Here is a 22,114-nt window from a genome sequence, read left to right as displayed (position 1 = left end):
CGATCGCGGGTACCTGACGGACATCGCGACCGCCAGGCACGCGCATCGGCATCTCGGGGGCGCGCCCCCCAGTGGCCGGAGGAATCCAGGATGTCAATAGACGTCCTGTTGGATTTTCAGAGCCACCGTGAAGCTGTCATTTTACAATGACCCGGGGCTCAAGTGGTTAAAGCAGAGTTACGCCCCCCTCCTCCTACACATACTGTAGCTGCTGACTTTTAATATTAAAGTGGATGTAAACCCAAATGCTTTTTTTTTTTTTTAAGTCACAATGTACAGTATACAAGATTTCCTATCATCTGTGCCCAGTCTTGCCACACAGAGTTAATCCAGCTCTGAGCAATCCTCTTTTATTGTTCAGTGAAATACAACAGACTTCCAGATAAAAACCAAAGTCCTTGCTTCTAAAAAAAAAAGTGCACAATTCACATCCCCTCCCCTGTGTTTTGATTAAATGTTTTCAAAATATGGGGTGAGCCACAGTTCAGTGCCATGAGAAAATGCAACAGCCATCAGAATATACATAGAGCTGGAGGGAAGAGGGGAAGGGGATGTGAATTGAGCACTTTTTACAGAAGCTGTGTATGTCTGCAAGCAGTGCACGAGATATGTAAATAACCTGTCACTCAAGCAAGGACTTTGGTTTTTATCTGGAAGTCTGTTTTATTTCCCTGAACAATAAAGAGGATTGCTCAGAGCTGGATGAACTGTGTGGCAAGACTGGGCACAGATGATAGGAAATCTTATTCTCTACATTGTGACATAAAAAAAAAAAAAAAAAAAAAAAAAAAAAAAGTGGGTTTACATCCACTTTAAGACACTTACCTGTCTTGGAATCCAGCAAGGTTGGCACCCCAGCCGTTTCCATCAGCTGTCGGGTGCTGCCGCCACGATTGCCATTAAGGCAACCCGGCAAGACGGAACCTTACTGCGCATGCGCGAAGCACGCTGTGCTCTCTTACTGGCCCGGCAGCACGGGAAGGTGGAGGCCAAACTTCTGATGCCGCGGCGAGGTCTGACGTAAGTGGGGGAATAAGATAAGTGGAAGTTCCACTTTGGGGTGGAATTCCACTTTAAAGGCGACGATCAGCACTGCCATTATAATCTGTGCATAACATTCCCAAACAGGAGCTGAAGGATACTTTAAAGGCTTACAGAAAGCTGCTCAACGCTAGCTGGAATGCTTTCCAAAAGCTTGCTAAAAGTTTCATAAAGAACGATTCACAAAAGTTATTTCATGCCATGAATTATTCAGAAAGTGCTTCCCAATCAAAAAGAGACGCTAGTTAACTCTCAGATTATAGAAAAGTCATATAATGCGAATAAGAATGATGTGTATAACAGGTAGGCCACCTGGATTCACCACAAAAAGCAAATAAGCAGGTCCCCAGGTACTCCGATACCCCTAACTGAAATCTAGCGGAACCAATTGCCTTCAGAAGTCACCCAATTAGTAAATACAGTCTACTTGGTGGAATTTAAATCTCAATATCAGTACAGCTGTTCACCTTAGTGAACAAAAACAGCACTATGAAGGTCAAGGAACACACCGGACAGGTTAGTAATAAAGTTGTGAAGTTTAAAGCAGGGTTAGGTTCTAAAAAAAAAAAAAAAAAAAAAAAAAGAAAAAACACATCCCAAGCTTTAAACATCTCTTAGAGCACCGTTCAATGCATCATCGGAAAATGGAAAGAGTATGGCACAACTGCAAACCTACCAAGATATGGACTTCCACCTAAAACTGATAGGCTGGGCAGGGCAGTGGGCAAGGAGAGTATTAAAATCAGAGAAGCAGCAAAGAGGCCCATGGTAACTCTGCAGGAGTTGCAGAGATCCACAGCTCAGATAGGAGAATCTGTCCACAAGACAACCATTAGTTGTGCACTAAACAAATCTGGCCTTTATGGAAGAGTGGCAAGAAAAAAGCCATAAGTCGTCCAGTTTGCGAGAAGCCATGTGGGGGGGACACAGCAAACATGTGGAAGAAGGTGCTCTGGTCAGATGAGACCAAAATTGAACCGTCTAAAAGCAAAACGCTATGTGGGCTGGAAAACTAACATTGCACATCACTCTGAACACACCATCCCCACTGTGAAACATGGTGGTGGCAGCATCATGTTGTGGGGATGCTTTTCTTCAGCAGGGGCAAGGAAGATGGTCAGAGTGGATGGGAAGCCAAATACAGGGCAATCTTAAAAGAAAACCTGCAGTTTGCAAAAGGACTTACGACTGGGGCAGAGGTTCACCTTTCAGCAGGACATTGACCCTGAAAATACAGTCAGAGCTACAATGGAATGGTTTTAGAGCAGGGATATGCAAATTAGCAGACCTCCATCTGTTGCCAAACTACAAGTCCCATCATGCCTCTGCCTCTGGGTGTCATGCTTGATGTTGTCAGTCTCACTATGCCTGATGGGACTTGTAGTTTGGCAACAGCTGGAGGTCCGCTAATTGCATATGCCTGGTTTAGAGCAAAAGCATACTCATGTGTTAGAATGGCCCAGTCAAAGTCCAGTCTAAATCCAATTGAGAATCTGTCAGTCACAGAGCTTGATATTTTGTAAAGAAAAAAATGGGCAAAAATGTCCCTCTCTAGATGTGCAAAGCTGGTAGAGACATCCCCAAAAAGACTTGCAGCTATAATTGCAGTGAAGTGACTCAGGGGGGCCGAATACAAATGCACCCCACACTTTCACATATTTTGGGGAGTGAAGGTTGGCTTTAATAAACCACATTGCCAAGATGATTTAATTCCATGCTATAAAACTACAACACAATTTCTACAGATTAAAACCATAGGCAATACACTAAAACCGTGCACAAAATGTATTATACAAAAGTCAATGTACATGTGCCAGGAAACAAAGAAAGCCGCATAAACAGCGCAGAGTAAGAGAATTCCACAATGCATGGCTGCGTTTCTTCTCTTAGCATATCTACATATATAATGGAGTAATTCCATGGACACTGCTCCGGCATTCTGGCATAGAATTAAACATTGCTTGTGATGCGCCACAAATTTGTAAGCGGGACTCTAGGTTTCCACATAAATGAAAATAGACCGCCGTTCACTTGTTAGATATTCGTCTCCCAGTTTAGTTTGCCTGAAGCTCAGCTGCCATAGTAACTGTGTTTAAAATCCCTTTTCCTCATGTCACGCTGAGACATCAAGAGACTTTGTGATATGTTCCTGACACCGCCTGTGGCATCTTCAGCACACAACAGAGGAGCAATACAGACCCCTCGTGGAATGGGAGATGCACCTTAAAGCTGAACGCCAGCATTACCTTCTGTCTTGCCCAGTTGTACAGACTCTTCTCCTGTACTAAAAATGAAATTACTTACTCTAATTCCACTGCATACTGTGAGTTTCTCTCAATGTGCATTAAAGTGGTTGTAAACCCTTATTGACCGCTTGGCCCTACAGGCAAGCCTAGATTAAGGCTTACCTGCAGGTGCAAGAAATATCTCCTTAACCTACACGGTTAAGGAGATATTTGCAGTAAAAAGCCTGCGTCGTAGACAACAGCGCAGGCGCACCGAGCATGCCGTTAATGAATGGGAATGTGCCGTCCGACAGCTCCCGCGCCATGTGTGGGAGTGACGTCACTGCTGCTCTGGCGATACCAGGAAGTCACTCCGGGTATCATGGCGGAGGAGGAGAGGAACGAGGGTCGATGCGGGGGTTCGATCTCAGGTAAGTAATTCATAATGAGCTAGTATGCTAGGCAGTTTTTTTTTTTTTTTTTTTTTCGGAAAACTTTCAGAGGGTTTACTTCCTCTTTAAGGCCCCTTTCACACTGAAGCGTTTTTCGAGCGAAACCTCATCTGCAATCACAATGTGCTGGTAAAGCAGTGCTAAGACCCTAAAGTTTTAGGGCGTTTTTGCAGTGCCTCAGTGTGAAAGGGTAAAGCGTTTTTACAGCGCTTTCAATTCATTTCAATGGAGAGGGGCGTTTTTGGAGCGTTTTTTTCAGCGCCCAAAAGCTGCTCCAAATATGCTGCTTACAGAACTCAGTGTGAAAGGGTCCATTGAGATGCATGGAGAGCATTTTATGAGGGTTTTAAGAGCGCTATTTTAACGCTAAAACGCTGTAGAAAATGCTTCAGTGTGAAAGGGGTCTTAAAAGCTGCAGCAAACAGATAGCTCTTCTCATTTCCTGGCTGAAGGACAACCAGCATCATCTAGCTAGGGCAGGGGGCTTACAACTTTCTAAACAAAGGGCCAGTTTACTGTCCATCAGGGGGGCGGACTGTGGTCAGTGGGAGTAAACAATGCCCCATTGCTGGCCTCAGGAGGGAGGAATAGCGCCCCCTTCATTGGTGTCAGTGGATGGACAAGTGCCTCAAGAGCCAGATACATTAGCATGTTGGTGAGCAGGCATAGAATGAACTGGGGCAGGCAAAATATTAATCAGATAAAATAACAGCTGTAATCTTCAGTGTTCCCATCGGATCCAGGTGTGTGGCTGCTTTTAGTGAAAAGCGGGCTACTTCTAATATTCAAAATGTTTTTTTTAAAGTGTTTAAACCTAAACGGATTTTGCTCATTTATAAACCAACAATAAATCTTACAGTGTCCTCCTAATTCCAGGTGCACACTGAATAGAAGTCTCAATTTAAAGTTCCACCGTACATCTCTCAACCTTCCGCAAACCAATGAGAGCTCTTTAACAGACAGAATTGGTGCTCTTGTGGGTGGAGTTCCAGATCAGAAAAAAAAAAAAAATGGGTCTGTTCATGCCGTTTTTAGGCTTATTATGCTGTGAACTTCAATAAGCTATTTGAAAAGTATAACCGTACATGTGTATACAAAAGACCTGAATGAACCCCCCCCCCCCTTTTTTTTTAATGCCAAAATGTTAGTCATCAGATGTAGCGCAATCCCCCTTTATACTGCCGAGCTTTCATAAATTAATAAAAATAATTCCCATAAATTACTATATAGCATTTTAAACATTGTATTATGGCACAGAGTATTACAGAGCAGAGCTTGCAAGTGTGTGCTTATACAGTATTATTTTTTATGTTTTTTAACTTGGAATAAAATAAATTTTGCCTTTATACTTGCCTATAAAGTTCCACTAGCTCGAAAATTTAGGGCCGGATTCAGAAAAGAGATACGCCGTCATATCTCCGAGTTCGGCCGGTCGTATCTATTAGCCCAATTCAGAGAATCAGTTACGCATAGATATCCCTAAGATCCGACTGGTGTAAGTGTCTTACACCCTGTCGTATATTAGGCTGCATAATCACGCTGGCCGCTAGGTGGCGCTTCCGTATAGTTACACAAGGAATATGCAAATGAGATAGATACGCCAATTCAGAAAGGTAAGTCCCGCCGCCGCCGGATTTTTTTTTACGTCGTTTACGTTAGGCTTTTTTCAGCGTATAGTTACCCCTGCTATATGAGGCGTAGCTAATGTTAAGTATGGCTGTCGTTCCCGCGCCGAGTTTTGAAATTCTTACATCGTTTGCGCAAGTCGTTCGCGAATACGGCTTTACGTCACTTACTTTCACGTCGAATCAAATACGTCCTTGCGGCGTAATTTGGAGCAATGCACACTGGGATATTTTAAGGACGGCGCATGCACCGTTCAAAAAAAAAAAACGTCAAAAGCGCGGGGTCAAGTAAAATTTAAATAAAACACGCCCCCAATATCCCCATTTGAATTAGACGGCCTTACGCCACAACACATACGTTACGCCGCAACTAAGGGCGCAAGTTCTTTCTGAAGTTACAGTGGCGTAACGTATCGGAGATACGTTACGCCGGCAAAAAGATGCGCTCATCTTTCTGAATCCGGCCCACAGTGTTTAGTACATTGAGGGATGTTGGCAGCTGTGAGTCCCAGTACTCTTAATGGAATCAAATTTTTCATATATGATAACCTTTATAGATGATGTTTATATATGTTTTGTTACATAGTAGTTCTCTTTAGAACTGCTCTTTTATTGATTTTCTGTAATTATATGAGGGACAGCCTGCACATGGAATAGCCCGAGACAATTATTGTTAGCTATATAAATATTGTCAGAAATTCTAACCCATGGGTCTTCAAACTACGGCCCTCCAGTTGTTCAGGAACTACAATTCCCATCATGCCTAGCCATGTCTGTGAATGTCAGTGTGTCACAATCCCTCATGGGATGTGTAGTTCTACAACAGCTGGAGGGCTGTAGTTTGAGGATCCCTGTTCTAACCCTTCTCCAAGTGTAATTTTGATTTTGCCCCTCTTGCGGAGATTTCCCATCACTTCCTGTCCTGACAAAGTAAAGGAAAATCTTCTCAGTCAGCAACAGTGGCGATTTTTGCCAGCACACCACAGATCTTCAGATTAAAATTGGGGTACACACTATAAGAAAATCGTGCAAACGTTTGTCTGATTTTCCTTGATGTTTCACAGCTAATCGGAACCGATAAAATAAAATTTGTACGGAAATATTCCCGTAGGAAAAAAGGCTTTTTTGATGTTTATGGACTCTGATTATGCGCAGTCTTTTTGTGATTTTTCTTGTATGAAAACGGTACACATTAAAACAACAATTGTTCGTTCTGTTGGTCCCTTCAGGAATTTTTGTTTGAAAATTCAGAATCGGCTGTTGAAAGTTGTGTACACGCTATATGAAAATTCTTTGGACGAAAATGTTCGCCCGATTTTCTTATAGTGTGTATGAACGAGCCTCAAGACCAAATGTTTGTTTAATTGAAGAATGATCGCATCAAAAGGAAGAAAGTGCAACATTTTGGAGCAATGCAGGACCCCTTCAGCAGGGATGCAGAAGGGGTCCTGCACGGCTATAAAAATTTTGCACTTTCCTGTTGATGTGATCATTCTTCCAAAAAAAAAAAAAAAAAAAAAAAATGCAATAAAAATAGATTTGGATTTTATCTGAAGATCGGTGGTGTGCTAGCAAATATCTACACTTGACTATGTAGGTTCCACTTGGATGTTGCTGGAGCGCCTATCATCTTGGAGCCCATTCCAGGAACATGATGGAAGATCACAGTCAGCCAAAAAAAAAGGGGTGTGGGGGTTTACTATTGGGGATCACATACGGCAGGTTGCCACTGCATAGCAAGTTCTGAAATGCTAGCTGCCTTCATCGCTGGCCGACGAGAAAAAGAGTATGAGGCTGGTGAAGTCTGTACATGACCCAGATCAGTATCCTAAAGTGGTTCTAAAGGCTGAATTCTTTTTTTTTTTTTTTTTTTTTTTTTTTTTACACCTTCAAGCATTCTATGCAAAAAAAAAAAAAAAAAAAAAAAAAAAAAAAAAAAAAGGTACAAAACCCAGTGTGCAGCTCCCCCTCAGTCCACCCAAGCCTAATCGCAGTCCGATGCGCACAAGAGAAGCGGCTCTTCCAGGTGTCCCCCTCCTCATTGGCTGAGATGGAGCAGCAGTAGCTATTAGCTTCCACTGATGTCAATCACAGCCAGTGAGGAGGGCTGAGTCAAGCTCTCTGTGTCTTATGGACACAGAGCTGGCTTGGGAGGGAGCAGGTTGCTAGGGGGGCACTTGGCAAGGTGGAGAGACCCAGAGTGTTGGCGGGTGACCCGAGAAGAGGAGAATTAGGGGGGATCTCTGTGCAAAACCCATACAGGCAAGTATGACATGTTTGTTTTTTCTTTCATTGTTTCCCCTTTCAAAAAAAAAAAATAGGTCTAATTTAGCTATTTTTATTACTTAAATGTATTCTCTGCATTAAGGTTACATTCTGAGTGCAGTCCGGCTCCCCCTTATTGAGCCCCATCTGAATCCAATGCTGTCCACAAGAGTAGTGGCTCGCTCTGTTCTCTCCCTCCTCATAGGCTCAGAGACAGTAGCCCCCACTGCTGTTAATCTCAGCCAGGGAGGAAGCGAACATTTAAATGTTGCTCATTTTGTTTTCATATCCATCACCATGCAGCTGAAGTAATTAAAAGGTATAAACAATACACATGTAGAAAGAAATAGTGGTATGTCAGCTTCCATTATGGAGCTCATTAGTCAAAGGCGACGATGCAATTTTGTGTTGCTAAAGCACAAAAAGTACAAACTAAAAAACTAACAAAACAGATAGCAGCAAAATTTGTGGGGGGGGGGAAAAAAATAAAAAATCTAGTCTGCTATGGGAGTTTAAAGAAAATGGAATGCATTTCTGCACATATTTTCTTGCGTCATTATTTTGCTAGAATATAAACATAAAATGCATTTTATATACGTTTTTTGTTTATTTATTTAAAAAAGTCAATGTTTTTTTTTCATTTAGGATAACGAAGGAAATTGTAAGGACCTTGTCAGGTTTTTTTTTTTTTTCCTTTTGCCGTTTTGAGTTCTGATATTACTTCCTGCCCCAGAAATGCAACAAAAAGTAAGAAGGAAGCTCTCCCAAGTAAGAGGACATCTTACGCCGCGCACACACGACTGTTTTTCATGATGAGGAAAATGCAATTTTTTAACTTTGTCATTAAAAACGATTGTGTGTGGGCTGCAGAGCATGTTTCTCGACGTGAAAAATGGCCATTAAAAATTTAGAACATGCTCTAATTTTTCGCATCGTTTTTCACGTCGTGAAAAAACGATCGTGTGTAGGCTTAAGCGATGAGAAAAAAAAAAAAAAAAAAAAAAAATGGAGAAGTTATGAGAGGGGAGCGCTCATTCTGGTAAAACTAGCGTTTGTAATGGAGAAAGCACATTCGTCACGCTGTAACAGACTGAAAAGCACAAAGACTGAAAAGTGCGAATCGTCTCTCAAAACTTTTACTAACATGAAATCAGCAAAAGCAGCCCAAAGGGTGGCGCCATCCGAATGGAACTTCCCCTTTATAGTGCCGTTGTACGTCATCGCGCTTTGCTCGAGCATTTTTTTTCCACGATCGTGTGTATGCAAGGCAGGCTTGACAAGAATCACTTCGAAAAAAAGTTTTTTCCATGACATTAAAAACGGTCGTGTATACGCGGGCATTAGGACTCATGCACACTGGAAATTTTTACAGCTGCTGTTTTTGCCTTCAGGCGTTTTTTTCTGTAGCTAGTAAACTCCCCAGCATGTTAGAAAAGACAAAATGCAGCGCCTTCTAAGCGTAGCAAGCTTGTTTAATGGGAGTAAAATGTTCAAAAACTTATAAAAGGCCTACTTACAAACATCAGTAGGTACAGGCAGAAATATAGAGATCATCCGCATATGTATCCCGGGGACCGTTTCGCAAGTCTCTTCCTCAGGCTGGGCTGAGGAAGAGACTCGAAAGTTTCGAACGCGTGCACCTCCCGCACCCGGAAGTGACGTCATCTGCAGTCCGCAGTGGATACCTGACCTCAGCCTGTAGGTTCCGAGAGCGTCTCGGTTCCTGCCGCCGCTGCTGCACAGAGAGTGACATCCCCACGCTGCCTGCGCCAGGACATCGAAACGGTCCCCGGGATACATATGCGGATGATCTCTATATTTCTGCCTGTACCTACTGATGTTTGTAAGTAGGCCTTTTATAAGTTTTTGAACATTTTACTCCCATTAAACAAGCTTGCTACGCTTAGAAGGCGCTGCATTTTGTCTTTTCTTGCTTTTATACAGATTACACTTCATCTGTCAGCTGGCAGCCATCTAAAGCAAGGCTATAGTGATATAGTGCTATGGACATTTGATGGACTATGATATTTCCTTTATAGCACTGTCTTTTGGGACAATTTTTACTTTTCCTTGTCATTCATCCTTAGTCCCCTTCCCAATCCAAATTTGTTTGTTGTGATCTCCAGACATCCACAGGGAGTGCGCTTGATTATCATGTTTTGTTTTATGTCCCCAGCATGTTATCCTATGTGTCCATGGACACACAGACTGTTAGAGCATTTTTCTCCAGCCAACTCTGGGGAAAAAAAAAGCTTAAAAATAAATAAGTCAAAAAACATGTGGCTATTCAGCATTTATGAGCATTTGAGCCATAAGCTTTTGTGGGACTATAGTTTTGCTAGAAAAAAAAACCCACTACAGCAAAGACGCTGCAAAGCCCATTCTACAGCCAATGCTACTGGCATTTTTATAACGTCCTGTGTGCATGACGACAGATGTCACCAGAACAGGTGTAGCTGTTGGAAACATTTCACCTCCTGTGCCTGCGACAACTCAACAATTTTAGTTTTCTATTTACTTTCCGTAGCAGAGACTGTGAGAGTGAATGTTCCTAGAGGGGGCACAGACAATGATGAGAACAAGGTTTTACTTTAAAGCCTAGTACACACGATCAGAAAATCGTATGAAAAATACTGCTTTGGAAGCGATCGAACCATAATCTGATCATTAGTACATAGCTTTTGAGAGCTGATCAGAAAAGGTCCTGCAAAATTATTCGCTAGGACAAGCATGAACACTTTTCTCGTACGATACCAAATCTTACGATGTTTGTTTAATCAGTACAGTTTTCATCTAAAAATACAATACAAGAGTTGACTTCTAAATTTTGATTCTGTCATACGAGGCTTTTCCTAACTTTAGTAACCTATTAAATTTTCGATATGAGACTAGCATGCAAAAAAACCAGGACGATCGTTCGTCTGATAATCTTATCGTTTGTACCAGGCTTGAGGATGAACAATACAAGCAGCTGCAATTTTATGACAAGCAGTCATCATGCCATCTGATTAAGATGCTGAGCTAGCTTTCATTCTATATTCCTCACTGATGACTGTAGGTAAGCATGATTAATTAGCATACAGTAATTAAAACAGCTCAGCAGGCGTAAAAAAAAAATCCATCGGTCAACCCTGAATGTCAACAAAAATCTGTGTCCGTGGAACAAGCACCTTGTACTCAGACTGTAGATCAGTGCATCTCATACAGCTCTAAATTAAAAAAAATAAAAACTTCTTTATTTGTCGCAAGGATAGAACACCATGCACTTCAAACAGTATGTTCTAAATCAAAGCCAAAAGGGTAAGAGCTCCATTACACAAAATGCGTAAAAAGCTTATTGTTTGTAACAAATAAAATGGACTTCTATAGCAACAGTCGGTTAAGCACTACCTAACCTTGAAATGCTACCTGAAAAAGCTTATACTTCAGGGATTCAATTTCATTCAATATGTTCTCATGCTGCAGATTTTGTTTTTTCCCTTTTGAGGCATATAACAAAAAGTATAGCACGTGTTTATATCTACAGGTGAGGCAAATATATTTAAAAAAAAAATGCAGCTCAATTTTTCTGCACTTGAGTTCCTTGATCCGCCACCGGGATAGGTTGGTGTCACTTTCCTTGTTGGATTTTTAATTTGATATTTTAGGGAAAGCAAAGTTGGAGGTTAACATGGAGAGTGACAGAACAGAGTGGCGTTATGACCAATGTGCATGGCCATAAGGGCTACGTCAGTACCCTACATGCAGGGGTTCAGTGGCAGGCATTAAACATGGATTGGAGTCCTCATTTTACTCCCCTTGTTGTCAAAGTATTTACTTTAGAGTTCACAGCAGTACATTCATTTGCAGCTAAAAGATCAATACAATGCTAAACTTATTGATCTCAAAAAGTGGTTAAAGTCAAACAACGCTTTGTATTATTTGGTGGGCTCAGTATCCTTCAACTACCTTTCGTCCAAAAGTGATAGTTAAGTTATTGGTGTAGCATGTTGTGCAAAGAAAGTTTCTGGCCTCTTATGTGTCATTGATACCCCAACAATGACCTCTACTTGTGACAATTCAAATTCAAAATAAATTAGAAAAAGTCACACATCCCCTTAACAGTTGAAACAACAGGTGGCAGACCGTGAAAAGTCACCAGATATACACTATATTGCCAAAAGTATTGGGATGCCCGCCTTTACATTAAGTTTAATGGCATCCCAGCCTCATGCCACGTACGCACAATCCGAATATTGTACGAAAAATGTCGTCCGAGAAAAAATCGTCCCATAATCGGATCGTTAGTACAGGGCTTCCGTGAGCCGATCAGGAGAGTTCATCCGATATTATTTTATCGGACATGCACGAAAATTTTCTCGTACGATTTTCGTTTGGTCAGTACAGTTGTTGCCGAAAATACAACACAAATACATTACAACACATGACATCACGTCCGATTTTTTTTTCTGTCGTATGAGAATTTTCGTGACTTTAGTAACCTATTCAATTTCTACTTGCGACTAGTAAAGGGAAAAAGTCGGACGATCTGTCGTCCGATTTTCGGATCGTGTGTACGTGGCATTAGTCTGTAGGGTTCAATATTGAGTTGGCCCACCCTTTGCAGCTATAACAGCTTCAACTCTTCTGGGAAGGCTGTCCACAAGGTTTAGGAGTGTGTCTATGGGAATGTTTGACCATTCTTCCAGAAACGGATTTGTGAGGTCAGGCACTGATGTTGGACAAGAAGGCCTGGCATGCAGTCTCTGCTTCAATTTATCCCAAAGGTGTTCTATCAGGTTGAGGTCAGGACTATGTGCAACAATTAATGAAATATGCCAATGCTGAAAAAAACAAAAAACAAAAGCAGCCATGGACTATATTACCTTTAACTAACGTTTATTGGGAGGCTTGCTGAGTTTTACTGGGTTTCCTAAGGGCCCAGCCCTCTACCTAGCTATAAGCATGGGCCACAGACATCTCCTAGTGCATAAAAATGCGTACATAACTTTCTCACCATGTACAAAATCAAAAAGCAAGTGCAGAAATTTACATTACACAATTAGGAACACTCACAACTGGAGTTCCGGTACAGCAAGAAAGGTTCATGAAGCTGAAATTCTAGATCTTTGTTGACAGGCTCCACCAAATTGTGCATGTTAAGGCGGTTCATTATCGTAAAGCCATGGTGCGGAGATGCTGATCTAAAAAAGAAGAAATAAGAATAAATGGACTTGGGTGTTTTCTATAGCTGCTTGCAAAAGGACAAATTATGATATCAACATGGGAGCTTTTAGAACCAAGCTGCCAGCATTGGGCAACAAAGTCTTAGAACCTACAGACATCCAAGAGTGGACTGAAAAAAAATGCAGCTGTACATTGGGGTAGATTTACTAAAACTGTAGAGTGCAAAATATGGTGCAGCTCTGCGTATAAACCAATCAGCTTCCAGATAATTTTTTTGTCAAAGCTTAATTAAACAAGCTGACATTTAGAAGCCGATTGGCTACCATGCACAGCTGCACCAGAATATGCACGCTCCAATTTTAGTGAATCAACACCATTGTACATGGTCAGGGTGCGCACTGTGTATATAGTAGTAGCTTAAAGTGTATTTAATGGCAACTTAATTTTTTTGGGGATATTATTTACACCTCCAAAATTTGGTATATGGAGCAGTTAACAGTTCAGTTTACAAAAAAATATTTTATCTGTGAACTGCTCTACATACAAAGTAATAAAGTTGCACACAAGAAGAAGTCTTCAGGTAAGGACCCAATGGCAGGTAAAAAAGAGAAGCTAGTAAAAAAGACAGACAGCGCATTTTATCTACCGGTATTTTATCTTTGCAGTTGTCAGTTCTCCCGCTGGTTGACGGAGCAGCACGGCTCACTACATACCACACAGATAGTAAAAAAATAAATAAAAAAATAAATATATATATATTGTTGTTTACTGCACAGAACTAATCTTTTCTATAAAATTTTGTTCTTGTGTTGTCATTTTTGCTCTTTTTAAGATTCACTAGACTTTAGCGCTATGTTGGCATTTCTTTTTTAAAAGAGAAGCTGGTGCTGACATCCTCAGGATACACAAAGTACCCCGACAAGTGGCAGTCCTTTAAGTGGAAGAACAGCCATATTGGAGATGTATTAAACCTCCTTGCTATTGGGATAATTACCTAGCTCTTGCAGTCCTCTCATTTGCTGCATAGTGATATTAACGTGGGGCTAAGCAGATGATAATCAACAAGTTGTAAAAGTGCAACAAAAACACTGTAGGGTTGATTTAATAAAGTGTGCAAAATCTGGTGAAGCTGCACATGGTAGCCAATCAGCTTTTAACGTCAGCTTGTTCAATTAAAATTTGACAAAAAAAAAAACCTGGAAGCCAATTGGTTTCTTTGCAGAGCTGCACCAGATTTTGCACTCTCCAGTTTTAGTAAATCAACCCCCACTGTGTTTGGTGGGCTCTGGGCATACTATGCAAGCATGCACAAAATACTTATTATGACACTTATACCTTTCTGTATCCAGAGTTGTATGCAGATACTTGCATATACATCCTACAGTAAACCATGCTTCCCCAGTTGCATTTTTACCAGCATCCCACTATTCCAGCCACCGCAAAGAATATTACAGCTGGAGGCTGAACAATGGATCTCTACAGAATCCTATAGGAGTCCCTGCCTCGGGAGATGTCCACATGGAAGCCTATGGGGTACGAATATGCAGGTAATAGAAAATAGCTGTAGGTTCCCAACACTGCAGCAAACAACCTGGGGAATGGAGTTAAGAAAACCAATGGGAAGAGGGAGGATGGGTTCTGCAAGTTGGGAGGGCAAAAAGGAGATGTACTTTCCCACAAAATGTACATTTATGCCTTAATACAATGTGCATCTAAGGATCTCTATCACATTGTACTTCAAATAGCTTTAAATCTCTCAATAACAAACATTCAATCACCAGTGTAGTCCTATCCTACGCTTTCATCAGTCTTCTGTAGTAGGATAAAGCTGGCAAGACGTGGAGTGGCAAAGGCCAGTTCCTGATGAACCAGCTGACATTCGCTTGGCGAGTTCCCCTGAGAGCCCTCTCCCACCCGACATTCTTCAATCGAAGAATGTTGGCTGAACAGTGGTATTCGGAAAGCCACTAGTGTAGACTCCAGTGGTTTGTCAAAATGTAAACTGTTCAGAAAAATAAAACAAACAGTGCGTGGCCAGCACTTACACATTTTTAGCACCAACTTTCCATGTAATCATACGCACCTTGTATAAACAAATAAGGTCCCTTCTATGTCGGTCTTCTCCTGTTTAAAAGAAAATATATTTTTACTACGTTAATCTTAACCTGTGGACCTAAAGACCCGTTTGTATAACAAAACAGTTTAATCAAAGCACATTCTCGCAATAAAGAAAATAATGAATACTTACCTCCTCTGCCACACAATGCTACTCTGTTGTAGAGAACACCAAACACAGACTGCATAAGTACCATGCATTCATCCGTGGGCACAAATTGCCCTAAACGTTTAAACTGCTAGGTGCACCTTTCAGTCTCTTGGAGCCGATTCACACTGCGGTGGCACGACTTCGGGGGCGACTCTGAAGACGACTTCAGAGGCGATTAGCAAAATGACTTCTGTATAGAAGTCAATGCAAGTCGCCCCTGAAGTCGTACAAGAACCTTTTTCTAAGTCGGAGCGACTTGCTTCGCTCCTATTAGAACGGTTCTACTGCATAGAATGGGACGCGACTTGTCGCCCCAGTGTGAACCGGCTCTCAGGCTGCATTCACACTTCAGCGTTTCAAACAATAAGACAGGAAAATGTATGGACAGCCGCACTCCAAAAAAAACATTTGAGGTTGTTGTTTTTTTTTTTTTTTTTAAAACGCACAAAATCACAGCAGAACAAGAAAACACACTGACACGTTTCGCACTATTGGCTAGTGCTTAATCATAGCTATGATTAAGCACTAGCCAATAGTGTGAAACGCGTCAGCTGTTTTCCCTTGTTCTGCTGCTGTGATTTTGCAGTGCGGTTTCATCTTTTTTTTTTAAATAAAGACAACCTCAAAAAGGTTTTTTTGGGAAGCAGCTGTCCATAAATTTTCCTGTCTTATTGATTGCCTCGTGCATTGTCAGCACTTTCTTTTGCTTTCCTGGGAGGAGATTGATCACATAAGCGGAACCACCAGGAGCGGTAATTCCCCCATCCAGCGTTTCAAAGTCGCACATTTTTACTGCGATTTTGTGCAGGTCCCCAATGTAAAAAGCAGAAAAACGCCTGTAATCTTTTCTGCGCTTAAGGCCTTTTGCTTCAGGTGACAAAACACTCAGATGCGAATAGGTGCCATTGAAATTAATGGGATTTTGCTTGTTGTGCGTTTTTATGGCGTTTTATGAGCTAAAAACGCTCCGGTGTGAATGCAGCCTGAGAGTTTAATAAGTTGCCAGCAGTGTGGCTGAATAGTGAACCTGAGCCCTCCATCTGCAGCTAAACACTGGAGCCCCAGAGCTAATCACCCAATGTACATAGGGCCTTAAAGCCCAACTCCAACCAAAACAATTTATTTTGGATAGAGCTGGGAAGGGTTATAACCTCTGTCAGGTTTTTACTGATGTCCCAGTTGGAAAGATTCCCTTCACCCCCTGTTGGGACAGGAAGGAATAGAAAGTCTCTGAAAGTGGGATACAAACACTTTTTTTTTTTATAAGAACAGGGAAGGGTTAAAACTACAAGTGTTTTTTGCTTTTTTTTTTGCTGTCTGCATTCCTGTTTCTGCTCCTTTACAGAACAAAAAACACTTTTTGGCTGGAGTAGTCCCAGCTTTAGTACCCCAAACGTAAAGCTGCTGAGCCTCAAAAAATTCAGTTCCATTTACACACCATCCGCAAACACCGTCCTAGGCAGACTTTGTAAATAGTAAGACACTTGCTATCCTCTGATGCATACATAGAAATTCCATCTAAAAGATGTAAAATGTGTCTTAAAGGAGAACTCTGAAGCAGCCTTTGTATCTGCATGCCAATAACACAAAAGGTTATTTACTGAAGGCAAATCCAAATTGCACTACAAGTGCACTTGCTGTAGATCCGAGGGGGACATGCAAGGAGAATAAAACAGCATTTTATCTTGCACATGGTTGCAGGTGCATTTTTCATTTTTTAATACACGCTTTTGATCCATTGAAGACTTTGGAACCCAAAAACCAGAAAAAGTCCCGGGCCCTTTCCATAAAATGCACAGATGTGAACTACATCCATAGCAAACCATGTTAAATGGACTGTAGGGGGTTTCTGCAAAACTGAAAACGCACAGAAAAAAATGCATAGGTGTGAACCAGGCCTAAGGACTTGTTTGCACTTGTGGTCAGGGGTGGTAAAAAGAGGTGAGCCACAGTTTTGCCACATCCATTAGGTGCAAATGCAAGGGTGCAACTGTATAAACAGCACAGCTGCAATGGTTTGTGGCAAAAATTATACCCCAAATACTTAGACCCCTTTCACACTGAGGAGTTTTTCAGACGGTATAGCGCTAAAAATAGCTCTGCTATACCGCCTGAAAAACTCCTGCCCAGCAACTTCAATGTGAAAGCTGGAGGGCTTTCACACTGAGGCGATGCGCTGGCAGGAGAGAGAAAAATCTCCTGCAAGCAGCATCTTTGGAGCGGTGAGAGGAGCAGTATGTATACCGCTCCTTCCCATTTAAAACAATGGGAAACCGCGGTAATACCGCTAGCCGGGGTTAATACCACACTACTAGCGGTCGAATCCCGCTGCAAATCCGACGGTATATCGCCGCTATATTTAGCGGCGCTAAACCGCCACCGCGGCTCCTGCCCCAGTGTGAAAGGGGCCTTAGCAATATCGCAAAGCATTCTTTTGTTGGACAAGGGGGAAAAAAGCCTGGCCTCACCATCTCTTCCAATCAGAGAATGATTTGCATATACCGTATATACTCGAGCCGAGCATAAGCCAAGTTTTTCAGGCCCCCCCCCCTTTTTTTTTTTAGGCTGAAATTACGCCCCCTCAACTTATACTCGAGTCAGTGTACCTGAATTCTTGACAGGCGTCCATTTTTTTTTTTTTAAAGTCGCGGCTTCCTCTTGGCATTCCGCGATAGGCATTTGACACTGTGTTCAGCCTATCACAGAGGTCCTCTGATCCTCGGACAGTCTCCCAGCAGACACTGTGTTCAGTGTTCCGCCAATCACGGATGTCCGCTTGTCCGAGGATGAAAGAATGTCCGTGATAGGCTAAAACCGAGTCTAAGGATGAGAGGACCTCCGTGATAGGCAGAACACAGTGCCAAATGCCTATCACGGAACGCCAGGAGGAAGCCGCGACTTTTAAAAAATGGACGCCTGACAAGAATTCAGGTACTCGGGCACAGTAAGACTGCAATGGGCACAGTGAGGCGTGCAAATGGGCATTGTTGACCCTCTCTTCCGCTTATAGTAGCTGTTGCATTCTCACCCTAGGCTTATACTCGAGTCAATATGTTTTCCCTTTTTTTTTGTGGTAAAATTAGATCCTCGGCTTATATTTGAATATATACGGTATTAAAGGAAATGCAAAGCAATCTCCGAATGGCACTGTGCAAAGCGGCCAACCTTCTGTGTTCACTAATCAGCAAGGCAGTTGCTCAGCATGAGACCTGGAAGCTAGTGAAAAAATGGTGGACTGTGGTCCGGATCTAGACTGTGTTGCTCTCCTATCTGAACCGCCATTTAGGAGTCAGCCGCAGTTCTGAACGGCGGGTGGGGGCTTCAATTAACTTTTAAAGTTAACCAGCAGGTGACTGGTGGCTAGGATACAGGGCAGTCCTAGCAACCAATCATCAGCTTGTTAAGAACAAAAATTTAACAGCAGCCGCTCCTACCCACTATTCAGAACTGTATAGCCCATGTGTGAGGACTCAAAGCACAATCCCATTCTTTTATCAGATCTTCCATTCCCCCTCCCCAGCATAGCATCACATCACACCCTCTTCCATGTCACCCCCCCACATCGGTATCCTCTGCCTCCCTCCCCCACCTTCAAATCACCCCCACAGGGCTGGGGGCGATTTGAGTCTCCTTTATCCCCCCTTCTAATTACACACCCCCCCCCCACCACAACAGCAGAGTCCTCTCCCCACCCCCCCCCCCCCTTTACGATGGTGTCCTCTGTTCCTCCCTTCACATTACATACATTTGTCCTGGATCAGACACCTTGTAGCGGGTGCCATTTGAAGGGGTAATTTTAGTTCAATTATGAAGTTGATTTGTAATTTTTGTTTTATTAAAGGACATCCATATAAATAGATATTGCATCCCCTCCCCCCCCCCCTTCCCTTTTCTCGGGAGTGCTTGAATACATTTTGTGAAAAATTGTTCTTTTGTTTACAGATTTTACATTGGGCATCTACCCCTGAAGAAGTGAAGCAGCATTCATGAAAGTTATAGGATGTACCTATTGTTATGTTTTAGAAAACTGGCCGTGTGGAACATGTACATGAATTAGTATCAGAGTGTACACCGATATACTGTATATTGGTAATGAATCAGCTTGCTCTTTTACTAACTCTTCTATTAATGTATAAGATCTTCATCAATTATGCATTATAATAGTTATTTTTTTTTAAATGTAATGCCCCATTTAGAGCGGTAGTAAACCGTAAAAAAAAATTTCCTTACAAAGTTAAGAGCATAATGTGCATTATAATATGCATCGCCTACTAGCATATTATGATAGACTTACTTGAAAACAAATCCCTCCAGCAGAGTGCTGACACGGCTCCCCTGGGACTCCCCATCTTCACAGGCTGCGGCTGTTTGGCCGAGCTGCGATGATGTCACTGACCTGTCCACCGGAGGCACAGCTTTCGCTACGGACGGCACGCAGTCTATTGGTGACCTTACCGAGCTCCTAAATACGGTGTACATTTAGGGGATATTTACTGTGCCTTATTATAGGCTTACCTGTAGGTTTAAATCAATAACAAGTCTTCACTAGCACTTTAAAGTCCCATGGAAAAAATGTTTAGTTTTATGTATGGTGTGGTGTGGTGTGGTTGTAGTGACGAGCCAAACCAAATCCTAAACGTGGATAGGCACTTTAGAACATTGGTCTCCAAACGGCAGCCCTTTGCTTGTCTTTTTCCGGTCCTTGGGGCACTATGCCCCCCTCCCACTGACACCAACTATGGGGCACTATTCCCCCCCCCCTCCTACTGACACCAACTATGGGGCACTATTCCCCCCTCTCACTGACACCAACTATGGAGCACTATTCCCCCCCCCTTCCACCAACAATGGGGCACTATCCCCCCTCCCACTGACACCAACGATGGGGCAATAATAGTTTGCCCAATACCAAAGATGTGACATTGTTTACTCCCATTGATGTCAAAACATTTTCTACTCAGGTTCACCCCCCTAAAGTTTGAAGCACAATAAACTGGCCCTTTGTTTAGAAAGTTTGGAGACCCCTGCTCTATCATTTTTCCCTATGCTAAGGCAGAGGAGCTGGGCCAGCACAGATAGCGTGCCTAGGGTCACATCTCTGGGGGTGGGGAAACGCATGCAAAAATCACGTTATTGACCCTGCACTGTAGCAGACGCATTGGGGGTGCCATTTAAAGTGGTTGTAAACCCAAAAACAACAACAAAAAAACACAAACCCTGTAAGATAAAGACATAATAAGCGAATATGCATTGCATACTAGATCATTATGAAATACTCACCTTACATCAAAGCTGTGGCAGCAGACCCGCACACTACTGTGACCGGCGACGTCATTATTTCCGGGCGCTGCGATTGGCCAAAGCCGCAATGACGTCACGGCACGCTGCTGAAGAAGGAACGCCACGAGCGATGACGTCGGCGCAAACGTATATGGTAAATATCTCCTAAACCATGCAGGTTTAGGCGATATTTCCAGTACCTACAGGTAAGCTTTAGTATTAAACGTACCTGTAGATACAAGTGGTGTAACAGGGTTAATGGCCACCCCCCAGCATGTTCACTTTTCATGCACAGCGCCGCAGCACCATGTGATTCAGTGCGCTGCAATCCCCTCCCCCCCCAAAAAAGTTGGGGACTTGTAAACTTTGAAGCGAAGGGGCTGCTCTACCTGCGACGTGTACAGGCAACGATGTGACCCCAGGGGGGTGGTAGGCACTCTAAGGGGTGGAGGGCTGTGACAGAAAAGAAGGGAGAGGGCTGTGCTGGAGAAGTCACATTTTCTAGAATGTTCTGAGTGTGAGAAGGGAGCTCTGGAAGTGATGTTCCTGGGTTATGACCTGCAGTGGAGTGGTGACAGGTTCTCTTTGTAACTATAAGGCCACCATAGGGAGGACAGCTACACACGCCTCTGCTGTCACCTCACCAATACATTGTGTGCCCGGTATTGTCCCGACCATCTGTGGGGTCCCCCATGTAAACAGATCTAGCACAGGAGACACCTCCTGGCTCCTCCTCTCTCCGGGCTCACTCACCCACTCATTGGCCTTAGCACTGAAGATGTACAGGGCCACCTGTCCGGTGACATCCACAATGCCGCTGATGTACGGGTCCGAGCGGCGCAGAGCCGCCAAACTCATCTCATGCTCCACTTTACACCGCGACTCCATCTTGCATCGACACTCCGGCTGGTGCACCATGCTAAACCTTCCTCCGCTGCCGCATATAGTTCCGCGGGAAGGAGGGTTCCGCCCGCTCGCTGTGGGAGATCTGCCCTGTGCGGCTGTCACAGACTTCCACTATGGAGACCACACTGATGGTCCCTTCAATGCAGAACATTGTTTCCCACTAAAGAGAACAAAAGTAGAACTAAAGGCAAAACTTTTTTTTTTTCATTTGGATAAAGTAAGGGATATAACCTTTTTTTGCCACCTGTGTTCCACTGGGGAGATTTCCCTTCACTTCCTGCCCCATAGGTAAAACAGGAAGTGAGAGAAATAGGAACTAACGTCCCAATTAGAAGATTTCCCCACTATTATTGTTCTGGTGACAAACCAAAATGTGGGATTTTCTTTACTTTCACTTTCAATGATAATGGTAAACAGGACAAATAGAGAGAGTGAATCTCCATAAAGCGCCTGAAAAAAATTCTGCAGCTGCTGACTTTTAAAATAAGGACACTTGCGTGAGCCCCACCGAGACTTGCTAGTGATAGATGCCAAATGTGAAACCACTACGCCTTATGTTTTACGGCCTGCCTTTGATTGTATGTTGACTCCACTGACTATGTTGAAATGCCTGTAAATGATGTGGTCCGACCGGGACCAGCTCCTCTGTTTATAAATAAAACTTTTGAAAAAAAAAAAAAAAGTGACATTGGAAAATATGAATAGAATAAAACCGTACTTCAGGTGAGAAAAAAAAAAAAAAAAAAAAAAAAAAAAATAAGGACACTTACCTGTCCGCGGCGCTTGCGATGTCCTCGCCCGAAGCCGCCCCGTCCCTCGGCTCCCAGATGGAGGCACCCGCATCTTAGGCCTCGTACACACGGACGGACTGTCCGATGAAAGCGGTCC

General features: G+C 42.8%; 1 protein-coding gene across 1 annotated transcript in view; it reads right to left on the bottom strand.

The window, feature by feature from the left end:
• Positions 1–21,282, bottom strand: part of DCP1A (decapping mRNA 1A) — a 69,191-nt gene extending 47,909 nt beyond the window's left edge. The window contains exons 1-3 of the mRNA XM_040359272.1: positions 21,074–21,282; positions 14,858–14,898; positions 12,664–12,791 (exon numbers count right to left, since the gene is read on the bottom strand). Coding sequence (XP_040215206.1) covers positions 12,664–12,791; positions 14,858–14,898; positions 21,074–21,238 — 334 coding nt within the window. The 5' untranslated portion in view covers positions 21,239–21,282. The remainder of the gene's footprint in view (positions 1–12,663; positions 12,792–14,857; positions 14,899–21,073) is intronic.
• Between the last annotated feature and the right edge of the window lie 832 nt (positions 21,283–22,114).

Source organism: Rana temporaria, chromosome 7, assembly GCF_905171775.1.
Source record: "Rana temporaria chromosome 7, aRanTem1.1, whole genome shotgun sequence".
Lineage (NCBI taxonomy): Eukaryota > Metazoa > Chordata > Amphibia > Anura > Ranidae > Rana > Rana temporaria.
The sequence above is the reverse complement of the archived record's forward strand: the minus strand, read 5'-3'. Positions and strand labels throughout refer to the sequence as shown.